Below are 16,418 nucleotides of genomic sequence, written 5' to 3'. Positions count from 1 at the left end.
TAAGAATTCAACTCACTACCAACATGCCAACCTGTCTGAAGGTGAAGGAGCAATTAAGTTCTCCAAGTGACTTGGGCCCAAGAACCCTAATTTTCTGTCAAGGGAAAAGACAGTTTTCCTGCAGTAGCATGTGTATGAATGGGCAACAGCAGGCTGTGAATGTGCATGTGTCTATGGATGGTCTATGGATGCCTAAAGTGGCCAATCTCCTCCAAAGAAGGAATTCCAATGAGCTGCATACTAAGTTGTCATGGGAAACTCCCTTAAGCAGCACCAGTTCTTCTATCATATATTTACAAGTGCTTTAAAATGTAGCACACACACATTTCCATAGTGGAGATTATCCCCAGTAATTTTCTCCCTAACCCGTACTTACTCAAACTCCCTTTTCTCTTTAAAACAATCTAGTTCTAATGTATAGATCTGCCTATATATATAGTCACTATAGCAATAGTGTGGAATTTCTTAAATATGCATTTGCAAGAAAATATCCATACAAACGTCATGGTTTCAGCCCAAAATGCACCATGTTAAATAAAGTGTATCTGTGTTGAATACATTCCTCAACTAAATATAAATAATGGATAAACATTTGGCATATTTATCAGAAGCAATACTATGTTCTGAAAAAAAAAACTGGTTATAAAATATTGCCTACAAGAAATAAGACACCAATGTTTTATACAAAAGTAGAGAGCATAATTTATGCAGTTTTTTTTATCCCTTAGCATTTTACATGTCACCATGAAGCAATGGTTCTATTTTTCTAGGAATCAGTAAAAACACCTCGAGTTAGACTGCCACATCCACAAAGGTAAAGTACTTATGCTGAAGAGATTTAAAAGAAGAGCAGGAAAAAAAAAATACTGTTCTTTTACAAATGAGGACAAGAAAAACATTTTATCCTGCACCAGTAGCATAATGGTAACGAACAGTACTAACATTCCTAATGCCAAGAGTGCAGCTAGTGGAAATCATTGGTCCACTTCACCATTTCCAATCATAAAGCATCCCCAAACTGTTTTGTTTTTTTTTTAACCTTCTGAGACCAGCACCTACTGCAGTGGTGGGATTGGTAATGCATCCACACCAGGGTAAGCACTAAGTTTCAGAACCTCATCTGCTGCACCAGGGGAGGTGTGCATCATGGTGGTGCTCTCAGCTGCTAAAGAAGAGCCAGCCTCTCTCCAACAGCATCCCTGTTGACCTACGCATCAGCAAAGTGGACATTGAGAAAGCCTCTCCATTACCCTGTATGGAGTGGAATGCCACACAAATCTGTTGTGACTCAGGAGAAAGAGAAAAAAGATACTGTAAGATTAGGAAATGTTAGCATTTAGTTATTTTCTGTGATTTACATAAATTCACTTGAATAGCACCGAGCACTTCAGTGAGGAATGCTGAGACATGGAATCCTGCCACAAGCCAGGTGAAACAGAGAAATAACAAAGAGAAAGCATTACAGCAGTCTAGTACCAACAGAATCTAGTACCAACTGTCTCCACTAGACACATAAAAGGCTGTGGAAGCGACAGACACATTCATTTCCTCTTTATTTTCTTCACCCAATACAGTGCTTGAAGTGTAGCTGACACAAATATCTATTAGATGAAATTTTAAACAAAGAAAAATTCAATTACAAGCAAGGAAAAGTATTGACTTTGAAATCTAATTCAATTAAACTTCATATGCTTTAGGACAGAAAAAAATAGTAAACAACTCCCACCTTTATAAAACGGAGATGAAGCAAACACAACGCATGCCCATCTGTATTTGAAGGAAAATGTCAAAACTCTGGTTTTAGTAAAATAACATGCTAGCGCCTCTGAGCAGCAGAGAACCCATCCTTGCAGTTACGACAGCGAGGGATGGAGCACCTGCTCAACACTCTGGTGATAAAAAGTCAACCTCCATTCTACTTTCTGAGCCCCTATTTAGCTAATAAAACACATCAGATGAGCAGAAATCTTAAGGTTATTTAAACACGATTACTGAACATTTGGGAGAAAAGATTAAGCTTTTAATAAAAAAGCAAATAAATGTAAATATATCCCAACACAAAGGATAATGTCAATTAAATACAGAGAAGGTAGAAATATCTATTTTAAAAAATAAAATTCATATAGTAACTCATGCTCTAAAATGTTTTCATTTTAAATATTTTTATTAAATTCTGTACAACTCATTATGTATAATCATACAGAAATTGTACATTACTGAAAATATAACTTGTCAGCATGGTGTATGAAACTGTTTTATAATAATTAGGTGTTTCCTTACCTTTCAACAGCTCCTTTCTATTAATTCCTAGCAAATCTTTATAACATAATAATAAAATAACTGTCATGTTAAATAATTACATGGAAAAGTGATAAATTGTTTTAAATTTATTTTTCAAAAATTATGTAAACATGTACAATTCAATGTCTCTACTTCTTACAAATTTTTTTCCTTTTCACAATCACTTTACAACTTTGTAGCAATGATTCTAGAAATAAACTAGCATGTCATCCTTTGGGGAACCTGGCCTAACATTTTTTTTTTTTTTTTTTTTTTGGTTTTTCGAGACAGGGTTTCTCTGTAGTTTTGCACCTTTCCTGGAACTCACTTTGTAGACCAGGCTGGCCTCGAACTCACAGAGATCCACCTGCCTCTGCCTCCCGAGTGCTGGGATTAAAGGCGTGCGCCACCACTGCCTGGCATTTTAAAATAAGTGAGGTATGTGGCAAATGTAAAGAACTGTACTTGTACTCCTGCTTTAAAAAACAAAGTAGTCAAAATTTTCCAAACAAGTTCATCATTTTTCTTCAAATAAAGGAAAAGGAAAAAAAAAAACACATAAAAATCATAATGTGGTTTTAATATGCTTCTGGGAAAAAGATAACTATATTTTATCTTTTAAGATGGTTTTCCAAAGTACCATCTCACTGAACTAAAAATTGTGAGGATAATGACTATGAACTTTACGCACACATGCAACCAAGAGAAGGAGACCAGAACAAGCTCCAGGGAAAGTCTGTCAGCCACAGCATTCACCAAGGAAAGCCACACTTAATGAAAACTTTAAAACAGACCCACGATAATGATTAAAAGGTATATAAGGATAAAAATTAGGTATGACTGATATCTAAGAGTCTGAAATATTTAAAATGTTCTTAAGCTGAACATTCACACATTTTAAGATGTTGAATGTGCTGCTACTGTCTATTCATCTAGACACCAAAGCATCAGTGAGTGAACTCACAATACCCATGACAATGATTAGTATTACCATCATGAATTATCCTCAGACTTCAAAAACTTAAGTCTTCCTTAATATGTTATTTTTATAGTTTCAATATAAAAGTGATCTAAATGAAATAAAATAACAAGTTTTTCTTTGTGATAATTTTAAATGTATATACCATAAATGATCAGTTGTTATATGAACATTTTTTAAATATAAAGTGTTAAATCAAGCTACAAAATAGCATCTTACTATAAAATAAATCTTTAAGATAATAAATAGAAAAGTAATATATTATCATCTCACATAGACAAACAACCTAATTTCTTACCAATCATACTTGCTTTTCATGAAAGGGCATTCACATGCATGAATACACATAGCACATACTTAATTCCTTCAAGTCATTCTGCCTTCACTCAAACAAACCAAATGTGAAAAATTTTAAAATCCCTTCTTTTTAAGTATCAGAGACAAAGTTAAAGTTGGTTTCTACTGCACCTTGAAGCGACAATGCAACAACACTGCCATCTAGTGTTCGTAAACAAAAGAACTTCAGTACAAACGGTCTTAGAACACTACTGTGTTTAATTGTACATTGGTGGGCAAGTGTACATTTGACAGATGGATAAAAGGAGAAAGAAAAACAGAACAGGGCACTGAGAGTCACTGCCAACCAAATGAAAGGGGAATGTGAGACAATCTCCTTTGGGATGTGATTCCCACCCGCCAGATTTTATTCTTCAATATAGCACATTTTTTCTTTTCTTGGATAATCTATTGACCAAGAAAAAGCAAAGATCAAATCCTTAAGTTTAGGTATATCTATCCTCATGTTTTCTTCCACCTTTTATATCTTAATAGTTGGAATGACCAAGTTACTAAAAGATTTTATAAACAAACATTCATTTATATGCTTTAAATATTTGAAACATTGTAAACACCAAGTGTTAATGAGAAGAAATAACAAAAAGGTCAACAACTTTCACTGCCAAGAACAGTGAAACAATTTCACTTCTTACCAGATAAAGACACACCTTGGGCGAAGCTGTTTCTAACTACATTAGTACCAGTAATGTACACACAAAGATAGGTGTGTACTTGTTCAGCATAGTCAAAACTCAGAACACTTAGTAAACCTCTACATCAGAAACCTCTGTTTGTAACTGTTTTATTTTTCCTTAGTGAGTCAAATTTTGAAGAGTCTATTTCTAAACAAGTAAGATGCCCTAGGAACTAAAGGCACAGTCCACGAGCACTGTGTGGGAGGTAGGTGGGGGTGACACTCGGAACAGCAACACCAGCACTAGTGTTACAATGATGGCCACAGGGACCACTACTATTATGAGACAGCCACATCCACTGACAACCAAGCTCCTACAGGTGACATTGTTTAGCTTTTGCTTAGTTCCAGAACTTTGTCCTACTTTCCTTTCTCTCTACGTCTTTAAACTGCATCCATTCCTAATGTTTTTCTTTTGCAAATGAAACTGATTTCCTTTTTGCACAATGATTATTAAGTAAATTAGAAATACTAAACAACAACAACGAAACAACTTGGCTCATTCTTTCCAGGCAAGCTCCATTCTGCACCTTAGCTGCCACGTCTTTCTTACAGCCTGCCCAATGAAGAAGTAATCATTTTCATTTTCTTCTTAAAGCCTCTTAAAAGCAGTATTAAGTATTCGTTTACAACCTTTTAATACTATTTTTATGTAACAATCCCCTCCCCCACACACACACCCCCGGAACAAATAAGCTGCAAACTCCCAAAAGGAAATTTCTAAAAAAATCACCCTTAATTATCCTTGTTTGCTTCTCAAAAGGGTAATTTGGGGGCATCTAAGAATTATAATCACATACACTGTCAAGTTGTTTCTTTTCTGTTTGGAAGTCATCTTTCTCTAACTTCTTTTCAATACAAGCTGAATCTGTTTAAAGATAGTAGCTCCTGATGTCCAGTTACCATCGCAGTAGAAACAAACAGAAACCATGTGGCTGTACGCAGAAAGTCACTAGCAGTAATGGAAACTGGACCCGTGGTGACACTCGGATCTCAGATGGAAAGGGGGACAAAACAGCAAGGTCTTGTCTCCACAGAAGAATCAAGCAGCAAGGTATAACACAGTCTTGTGCTTGACTAGATGATGATCAGAATTTCAGACACGGCAAGTTTTAAAATTATAGGGAAAAATCTCTTTTAACATAGATGAAAACTGAATTAAGATTTTTTTAATTATTAGCACCTGATTATTTATAGAGCATAACTGACTAGAATACCTTTCAACTGCACACTCAATGTACATACTAATATTCTATAAATGCTGACTTTCTAACAATGATATAGATCCAATTTCAAGATTGCTGAGATTACTATCTATTTTTGGTACCTTAAGTCTTATTTAATGAATTAAAAGCTACCATCACATTATATCTGTGATGTAATGACATCTGATTCTGAGATCAGATGTCTGACATCCATTCTGAGATCAAATTTATAGTGATGTAATTATGATGTAAATTTAATTATTTACATATTACCAACTACAAAAGAAACTTCTCACTATATATCTGGCATGACTGTATTCTGAGATGCCAGTTACATCATTTTGCCTTTAATATTCATAATACATGCCGAGTCTTTCTGAATCATTTAAGAAATCTAAGCCCAGGATTTAGCTCAGTGGTAGAGCGCACGCCTAGCAAGTGCAAAGCCCTGGATTTGGTCCTCAGCTCTGGGAAAAAAAAAAGAGCCTTTATTTTCAGGCAGCGGTGGCGGCGCACACCTTTAATCCTAGCACTTGGGAGGCAGAGCCAGGCAGATCTCTGAGTTCGAAGCCAGCCTGGTCTACAGAGCGGGATCCAGGACAGGCTCCAAAACTACACAGAGAAATCCTGTCTCGAAAAACCAAAAAAAAAAAAAACAAAAAACAAAAAAAACCCCACAACCCGGGTGGTGGCGGCACACGCCTTTAATTCCAGCACTCGAGAGGCAGAGGCAGGTGGATCTCTGTGAGTTCAAGGCCAGCCTGGTCTACACAGTGAGATCCAGGAAAGGCACAAAGCTACACAGAGAAATCCTGTCTCGAAAAACCAGAAAAAAGAAAGAAAGGAAAAGAAATCTAATATGGCTATAGTTATGCAATTTTCTTTAAATGTCAACGGAAGAAAAAGACACCATAACTAGTTAAAATAAAAATTCCAAAACCGAAATCCTCATTTTCTACTTCTGGGTTTATGCTGCCACCTAGTGAAATACTAAAAATTTAGTTATTCTGGAAAACAAACCAAATAACAGAAAGGGCCCATCAGCCTGAAAAGTATATATATGAGAAATAAAGACATTATACATCACTTTCATACACACTTAAAAAGTTTTCATTAAATCATGCTTATATATTACAAGTCATCAATTTAATCATCAAGACACTTGTTTAACAGCAATGATGTTTAAAATTCCTTTACCAAAAAAAGAAAAAGAACAAGAAACATTAAATTGCCTTTGTCATTAGTTATACTTGTAAATTCTGTGATGACCTCGCAGAGTTTGTGTTTGGAATTTTCAATACAGCTAGCTGCCCCTCAGCATCCTCAGGAGGCTTGGTTGAAGGTGCCCAGAGATGTCAAAGTTGAGAATGCACAAGCCCCATGTACAAAACAGTATATACTTACAATGAACCTCATCTTCAGTAAATCATCTCCCTATTACTTATAAAACATAACTTAATGTAAGTGCAACAGAAGCAGATATTACACTACTTTTTTTTTTTTTTTTTTTTTTTTGGTTTTTAGAGACAGAGTTTCTCTGTGTAGTTTTGGTGCCTGATCTGGATCCCACTCTGTAGAGCAGGCTGGCCTTGAACTCACAGAGATCCGCCTGGCTCTGCCTCCTGAGTGCTGGGATTAAAGGTGTGCACCACCACTGCCCAGCTACACTACATTTTGTATTGAATAATAACAAGAAAAGTCCTGCACATGCTCAGTACAGAAGCAAGTCATTGTTTTCTTTTTCTGATTATAACTGGTTGAATCAATAAATTCCAAACCATGCCATACAAGGGGCCAACTGTACTTACCAAGAACGGTATTCATTGTCCAGTTAAAATATTAGCATTTACTGAGCAAACACCTCTACCCAGATTTCCACCAACCATACTACCTGAAGAACTGACTAGAAATGGTCAGAAAGATCCTATGATGAGGCCTACCTGGGAAAAGATATTTGCTGTTGGAGCCACTCTGCTGTCCACAATACTATACAATATTGCTAATAATCTGTCCAATGGAAATGGTTTTGGTCCAAGGAGGTGATTGCTTGTCTGTAAAGAGAACATGAAACTTTTTCTTATACCATTACATATGATTTCTACACTATAAATACCCAGTAGTAATATATTTATATTTTTTCTCTCAAACACACTAACAAATTTAACCTCCAGTCCTTAAAACATTGCCTGATCTCATGATTACCTTTTGCCATGTTTATTAGCATCCGTTATACACAATAGTGGGTTTCATTATGACATTTTAATACACAGATAATGCATGTTGATCATTTTCACACCCACCCACTACACTCTGTTGTCACCCTCCCAGGCCTGCAGATCCTCTTCTTCCTATCTAGCCTTCCTTTACATCTGTTAATTGTGTTTACCCAGTGAGTTTCATTGTTACTACTTACAGGAGCATAGGCAAGGGGTTACTGGGCATAGGCACCTTACCAGTGGCTACACCACTGAAGAAATGTCTCTCCCTCCTCCAGCAACTATCAATTGTCTATAAATCCCCAGGGCAGGGGAGCCAAGACCCCCACCAACTCCATGTTGAAGGGCCCTATCTTGTGCAGATAATGCCATTATCTTTTATAAATTACTAAAAAAATTTCTCTGTACCAATAAACATGAAAGAACTCAGCCATTTGCAGTCTTGAGCACTGCTATCCTGCTGCTGATTTTGCCAAATGATTTTTCAAGAAAATGTATAGCCAAAACTAAGATTTTTCTTTGTGTGTGTTGTGGTGTGTGTGTGTGTGTGTGTGTGTGTGTGCCTGAATGTGTGCATGTGCACCAGAGAGAGGCATGCAGGTGTCTGCAGAGGTTCATGAGGCATTGGATTCCCTAAACTGGGGTTACAGACAGTCTTGAGTACCATCTGGGTTCTGAGAGATGAACCCAAGTGGTCTGCATGAGCACCAAGTGCTCCTAACTGCTGAGCTATCTCTCCAGGCCCCCAAACCAGGCTCTTAATTTCTGGACTTAATTCCCACCATTTCTCTTCAGACCAATTCCTTGAAAATACACTGCTCAACATTTAGCTAACACAGTTTCAAAAATGTTAAATACAGTTTAACAAAGTTCGACATAGTTTTAAAAAGATTGATGATTCAAAGTACCATCTTAATTTAGGAAAGTAATGAAACTCTCTACTTAGTGAATAAGCTGCCAGTCTAAAATAATTTAAAATTTATAAAAACTTTAAAGACTATGAATATCATATTCATATGGTATAATCACATGTCAGTAGGAAATCACAATACTTGAAATTCCATTCTATTAGCAGATAATTTTAAAAGCAGGTTAAGAATTTAAGGACTTCCTCTTAACAGTGGAAAGTAAATAGAGAAGTACATGCATGGGAGTATATTTAATATTTAAAAGAAGAATGGCTGTAAGCAAAAAAAAAAAAAACCAAAAAAAAAAAAACAACCTGATCAAAGCACAAAGCACAGCACTCACTTCAGCTATTTACAGCTAAGTGATAGATACAGTTAGAGATTACTTTCCTGTTCTTAAATCTTGTGTGATTCTTCTACCAAATACTTGAAACATTTAGAAATGAACAGAGGTTTAATACAATAAATATCAACGTAGTCACTACCTAGTTTTATCAAATCCAGATGTTATACACTATATGCAGAGAAACAAACATTGTGTTACTAGTGAGTTACGACCCACTGAACCCTTTCTTCTCATTGTCCCTTTCTGTCCCTGGAACACATTCCAGTCTAAAACGTGATGCTCTTATTCTCATGCTGGTTTTCACAATGCCAGTGCTTACATATCTACTAGCAGTATACAGACTGTATGACTTTAAATTCCATATCAATTATATTATTTTGGATGCAGCTTTTTACCATATTGCCTTTTCCCTTTAATTGTTTTCTGAGATTTATCCAAATTTTAAATGCAGCCCAAATGTATTTTTTATCTTTTCAATTTTTATGCCAATATCACTATCACATACATCTACTTAAGAAAGCTATCACTTCTACAGATATGGTGCAAATGACAATCTTGTACATCTTTCCTTGTACAAGGAGAAAAAAAAGACACTGCTGGAAGCTTGTCAACAGTGTTTTTGTTTGGTTTTCTTCTTCTTCTTGGGCATATAGGAAGACACAGCCATTTTTACAGAATGATAGAGGCCATTTAACTGAGCCCTGGAAAATAAGACTTCCAAGAAAGGACTTTTTGAACCACGGGGTCTGTTTCTCCTTGCTCTCATTGTTGTTAACTTCAGAGGCTGCTGTGTTTACCTGACATCACAATGGATGTAAGAAGCTATCCAACTCATATTCAGTTATAGTCAAGCAAAATTCTGTTGTCGAAGCCACTCAAAAGTTTGGAGATTTGTTTTTTTGTTTTGTTCGTTTTTTTCTTCGGTGCAGTCTAGCCTTGGCCTTGACCAATATACAAATCTGATTAGATATTGTCACCTACAGAGCAGTCAGGCTGTTTCATACTGATTTATAGTGTCACTTTCACTTAGAATCAAAACTTGTCAGTTTTGTCAATTCAAGAGTGTAAATGTCTCACTGTTGTTATAATTTGCACCTTATTAGTGAAGACAGGAATTATACCATGTTTGTTATTATTCAAGTTTCTTTTTGTATCATTCATTTGTTTTGTCATTTTGTAAAAATATCCACACATTCTAATCACTTGCCTATGGGTTCAGGAGAGCAGGAAGCACAATTGAAGGCTTTGGTGTAGGCCTAGAACTGGATCCTGGTTCAAACTATAAAAGGTGAGGAAATAACTGAATCTCCTTAAAACTGAAAAGAAGATGGAGCTGAAAAAATTACCCTTGGAATAAAGTATGCAGAGACCAAAGGAAATGAAGAATGCAAACGATTTTGAAAAGGACAATAATGTCAAATATATCTACTCAATGTCTCAAGAAGACATATTAGATAAAGGGAGAAGTGGCAAAATATGACAAGTTAATGTTCAGAGGCAAAACTAACTTAAGATAAAAAGAAATTTAACCCGAGATACACTTATAGCACAACTGTAACAATAACAAAGGAAGCAAACTGATGAGCAGTAGAAAATAGAGACATCAAAAAAAAAAAAAAAGGGAACAGAGCTTTTCATAGCAGTAAAAGTGAAAGGCAAAAGATAGTAAAGTTTTGCTTCTTAAAGTCCTGAAAACACACCAGTAATTGAGAAGTGTACACAAAGATCTGCTTTGAAGATTGAGTGAGAAACAACTCACAGCATTAACAGTGTGGACTTCAGTTCCAAGTTCTCCACCTCTAGCCTAGAGTCGGCAGCAATCTGGGTACACCACATAGCTGGAGCTGTCTACCTTCTAAACTCTGTAGGCACTGATTTTAACCTGGACTCACTAACCTACTGTTAAAAAGTACTTGGTGAGTATAATAACTGAGCTTTTCTAGATTCTTCAGATAAAATTAGCACGGTTTTGACTGTGGTTCTAATATCCTTCCATCTGCTTATTGGCCTGAATATCCATCTATTCTGCGAAATCTCATAAACGTCCGCAATTGTGATCCCTTTCACACTGGAGAGACAGGGTCTCACTCTGCAGCCCTGGCTGACCTGGACTCTCTATGTAGACCAGGATGGCCTTGAACTAAAAAGGATCTCCTGCCTCTGCCTCCTGAATTTGAGTGCTGGGATTAAATACATCAAAAGGTATATAAACCATAAATATTTTTGGTTGTGAGCCTAGCCTTTAACGGTTGAGCCATCTCTCCAGCCCAAACCATAAATTCACTTAAAAACCATTCTTTGTTGAATTCTTGCCATTTATTAGAGACAAGCTAATTTGTATAACTACGAAGTATACTTGTTTACGTAAATAACTAAATCTTTCCATGCAAGATGTAGAGCAGCTTCAGTGTTCTACCAAGTTGATCAATATTCTGATTTTATGCACATTAGTGCTGAGAACATCACTTTGCAAACACACATCAGACAAAATGGCAGAAGTATGCTTAAGGTATTTTCAGAAATTGCTTGAAATTCTGTCCCAAACCCAATCTAAACTTCATTTAACACAAACAAAAAGGTCAAATAGTAATTCTGAAAAATCAAGTGTTCAAAATGAAACAATCCAAAGATAAACTAAATTGATAATTATATGCCGAGAAATAATGGTAGAGAAATATTAAAGATTTGTCATTTCCTGTAATTGAGCTATTATATTTTTTAAGAGCAGGAAACTTTATATGTGTAGTAAAAACACTGCAATTCACAACAAACAATTGTCTCAAATCTGAACATAAGTGCTTTGCATAGCATGATGGCATGACCCCTCAGATCATTGCATGTTTGATTTTAAATTAATTTTTGACTGTTGCATGTTTAGAAATCTTTTACTATTGATAGATGAGGTCAAGACCCATAGTTTAAAGAGATTTTACAAGCACTTCCAAGTTTCAAATTGTAGAACTCTCTTTCCTGCTTAAGTGTTTATGGGTTTCCCATTTTTATTTCATCAATGGAATTTTTGTAGGTATTTAAGAGGGGAAAAGAAAAAGGTAACTGAGTTTATCCACTGTGTTTAACTAAATAATACAGGGAGAACTTTTCATTAAGTAAGTTATTAAAAACTCCATCAACTCAGTCTTATCTCTAGCACCGACTTCTTTCAGTTTGCTTTTGAACTACTTAACAAAATACAGTTGCATTAAATGGTAACATTATCAACAGAAAAAGTTCTCATATGCAAATATGATTACACATTCATCCATTTCCTTAATTATCCTAAATTCATAAGTTTCTCTAAATTCAAAAGTTAAGGGAATTTAAAATATAAATACCTTCTCATGTTTCTTTAGAAAGTTGGTTTTCTTGATTTTCCCATGATGCTACAATTAAGGAAAATAATTTTTCAGATTAAGAAGCTTCAACTAGAAAAGGCAATTTGTTGAAAAGATAGCATACATAATGCTAATTATATATATTTATATATATATATATGATTTTCAGAAATTTTATTTTACTTATTATGCTATTACTTATTATTTTACTTCTGATATGTTTTAGGGTGGGCTTAGACTGTATGTAGGATTACTTCTGCACATAAACAAAGGTTATAAAACACAATAGACATTATGATAATTCTCAAAAGAATTTGTTACATTGATCTTAGTACTACATATTCACTGCTATAAAAACAGAACTTCCAAAGATAAACAAAAGTATGTTCATCACTTAAAGGAGGATGGTAATTCATATACTACACACTGGCTGAAAACATTTGAGCACTTAAGACTCAATAGTCGGGATGGGGGTTGAACTTGTCCCCCCCAAGACTAGTAACAGATGACGAAACAGAACAACAACAAAGCCTAATTACTAAGTATTTTCCGTCCAGAGAATTAAGCAGGGTTACGTGAGGGCTAGAGTTCAGATGCCCAGAACTTACATAAATGACAGATGGGTGTGGCAGCCTACCTCTAATTCTAGCCTTGGAAAGAGACAGGGATGCCCAGAGGAAGCCAGCTAGCCAAACTAACTAGATTGGTGAGCTTAGGCTTGATGAAGAGACCCAAGACGATTTCTAACATCAAACTCTACATGCACATGCCCACATATGCATGCTCACCTTGCCCACACATGTGCATACAAACATGAAGATACTCATACACACATGAAAATGGAAAATAAAAAGAATGTTGTGAGGGAGTGGAAAGGTTTTAGACTAACAGTTTATTCCCGATTTCCTGTCTTCTGTAAAGCACTGCTTTCCCCCAAATTTCAGACTGTGTATAGAGCTGTTAACGAATAGGTCCTGTGTACTCAGCGATCTCTTAGTCTAACCTGTGTCCCTCAGAAGTTTATAGAGAAACTTCAAAGCAGTCATTCCTTGGTATCCACAGAGGACTGAAGAGCATTCAGATCAAACCAAATACCAATACCAAAATATTCAAGTTCCTCATGAAAAAATAAGTATGCTAGTTGTATAATATACTCTGCTCTTTGAATCATCTTTAGATTACCTAATATAATTTAAATGCTCTAAAAATAGTTTATATATTATATTATTTATGGAATAATGATCAGAAAAAATGTCTTTACATGTTTAGTATATATGCAATATTTTTGAACCTCGTAAAGACCAACTGTACTGCTGAGATTTTAATAAAAAAAGAAATATGTTACTATTACCTTAAGGAAGAACCTCCTGTCTGTTCTCGCTGGGTTATAAGAGGCAAGGTATGCAGCAATAAGAATAAACTTAGAGTAATATGGTAGTTCCACATGAGTGTATGCCGAGAGACCTACAGAACAAAACATCCATGACATTATTTATCAGGCTACCAAGAGGTGTTAAGTATACTCTCCAACTTACCTTCTGACGGCCATAACTGCGCTCTGCTACTGCTGACCTAGCACTGTACTGCTGAACATTATTAATGGCAGACTTTGCTCTATTTGATCAGCTCTTCCCAATTTAAAGTGTAAGCCCTATTATTTCTTCCCTTTAAGATTATTTTCTCCATTAAATTCTCCCTGAAGGCCTTATATGACTATAATATAGGAAACTTTCCTTACACTCCAAGACCCCATGCATGTACTATTATGTCATATGTTAAAAGCTACTTAGATCAATAATAACCCTACGGACAGACACTTTCCACTGAAGAAGCCATATCTAGTATACTGTTTTTTCTATACCTACAATTCTATGCACATAAGAAAGTGTGTCACACACTGGGAGAACTTACATGCGTATTACTTAAAAATCTTCATAGTAATTTAAAGCTAGCTAGTCCTCTCATTTTTTAAATGAATAGACAGCCCAGTTTGAAGACCCACAGGAGGAACACTAATAAATTATAGCAGCTGTAACTCTAGTCTTTCATCCTTCTCTCCTACAATACACTACTAGAAACCACTTGTAAATCAGCTGAAGCGCTCAGAAACCAAGAGGCAAAACAATCTCAATATTATCATATCATACCCTTTCCTAAATAGAAATTTTTAAACTTTTGAAAAGAAAAAATAATATTTTAGACATTTTTAAAAGTAAAATCTGTTCAGTTTGATAAAAATGCAAAATAATACCTTCTTTAAAGAAAACAAAAGCACTTTAAAAGTATATCCACCAAAGAGTATCCCTAAACTGAGCTAATATAAAGTTGGATTTTTATTTCATAAAATTCATGAACTATTACATATTCTAAGTAAAAGTTGTATCATATAATTGGATTATTTAGGTGAAAACGCTAAAAGAAATATTGATTTTTCACATGGCAGAATCCAATCATGATAGAATCTAAGAAAACAAAAAAATGGTATTCAGTTGAAGGAAAATCATTGATGAAAATATCTAGCTTGAAAAATAAACTCTCTACAAACGCCAACATTAACCCCCATGTGTGTCACAGTTTAAACAGTGCCCCTGGTCATGCTCAGTACTTTCTTTGATACCTTTTAGCTGTCCTGGGTCTGTGTCATCTTTCTGTAACTTTTCCCACTGGGAACTAAAATAAAATAGAAGAGCAAAAATAGATTGAAAATATAAGAAATCAATATCCTGTAATAAAAAGAGCCCTACAGAACATATCATTTTCATTTATTAAGTCAGAAAATAGAAGAATAATATATACACACAGAACACATGTTTGTACCTGTACAAAATCATTTGATATATATTAACAGTGTAACAAAATACACAATGTTAATTTTTTAATTATCTTTTTTACTCTGATCACAATAAATAAATACCATCAGCCACTCAGTAAAGCTCCCAACAGTTCCAATCACTGTATTGGATACAACTGTACATTAATTCTAATCTGTGGAATAAGCAACTGAAGTGTGTATGATCAGATCGGAATACTGAGACCCAAAGATTAAGTCCTTCAAGAGCACACAGTCAGACTAATGAATCCATATTTTTCAAGGAAGAAATGGAAGAAAAACCCAAAACTGTACAGGAAGCTAGCAACAGGCTAGAAGGATAAAGAAAGGTGCTTCAGTATACTGTTTTGGGTAACAGTTTTAGCTTTTTATGTACTTGTCTCTCATCTCTTACTGATAGGGCAATATGTTCTCTCCCCTCTCCCCACTTCTCTTGCTTCTTTTTTTTTTTTTAGGGGGGTGGAGGTGGGGCTCACCAGGTAGCCTTGATTGGCCTGGAATTTACTATATAGACCAGGCTGTCCTCAAACTCACAGAAATCTGTCTGCCTCTGCCACCTTAGTATTGAAATTCAAAGCATGTCCCACCATTCAAAAGCCTGGTCCTCTTGCTATTTTTTTGAAGCTATGTCTCCAGCTTATCAAGCAAGCAATATATACTGGAATACTGTTCTAAACTTGTACTTACCTTTATCTTCACTTAGAGATAAAATTAAATTCAATGTTTACTATCAATCTTTTGGCTAGTTTCCCTGGTCATCTCTCTGTCATGTTAAGACTGTCACTAGCAGAATGCACAGAAATGCCTTATTAATAGTGTTTTCTGTTTAATTATACTTAACCTGTTTTCTACAGCTTTCATACTTGATTGACAGGTTGAAAAGATACTTATTTGGCTTCACTTCTCTTTGGCTTTCTTGAAAATGATGATCAATTTTCAGGTTTAATTAACTTTCTTATGTAAGTGACTTTGTGCTTGAAAGCCTAGAGATGCTTTCCTTTTACTTTTAGTCTAAACAGTTTACAAGTCTCAATAGTAGACTTAATAAGGCTTCTTTCAAAACTGTTAACAAGTAATTGTGTTGCCTTATGTGTGCGTGTGTTGGGGGGGGAGTCTTAGCAGATGTGGCCCAGTCAGAAACTGTCTCTTATTCAAGCAGTCCCACTGAGATCAACAAGGAGATGAGGTCAGAGAGAAGAGACAGTGCTTGACTGCTGACTTAACGACAGAGTAACGAGCCACAATCTGATGAATACAGCAACTGCTAGAAGCTGTAGAATGCATCCCTATGG

The 16,418-nt window shown here is 35.5% G+C and overlaps 1 protein-coding gene across 2 annotated transcripts in view; it reads right to left on the bottom strand.

Annotated features, from left to right (window-relative positions):
• Orc5 (origin recognition complex subunit 5) overlaps positions 1-16,418 on the bottom strand; it is a 64,863-nt gene that overhangs the window by 17,229 nt on the left and 31,216 nt on the right. For both annotated transcript variants that reach the window (XM_059257210.1, XM_059257211.1), the window contains exons 9-12: positions 14,914-14,966; positions 13,648-13,760; positions 12,297-12,344; positions 7,435-7,545 (exon numbers count right to left, since the gene is read on the bottom strand). In XM_059257210.1, coding sequence (XP_059113193.1) covers positions 7,435-7,545; positions 12,297-12,344; positions 13,648-13,760; positions 14,914-14,966 — 325 coding nt within the window. The remainder of the gene's footprint in view (positions 1-7,434; positions 7,546-12,296; positions 12,345-13,647; positions 13,761-14,913; positions 14,967-16,418) is intronic.

The sequence above is a fragment of the Peromyscus eremicus genome, chromosome 3 (genome assembly GCF_949786415.1).
Source record: "Peromyscus eremicus chromosome 3, PerEre_H2_v1, whole genome shotgun sequence".
NCBI lineage: Eukaryota > Metazoa > Chordata > Mammalia > Rodentia > Cricetidae > Peromyscus > Peromyscus eremicus.
Note: the sequence above shows the minus strand (reverse complement) of the source record. Positions and strands in the feature narration are given on the sequence as shown.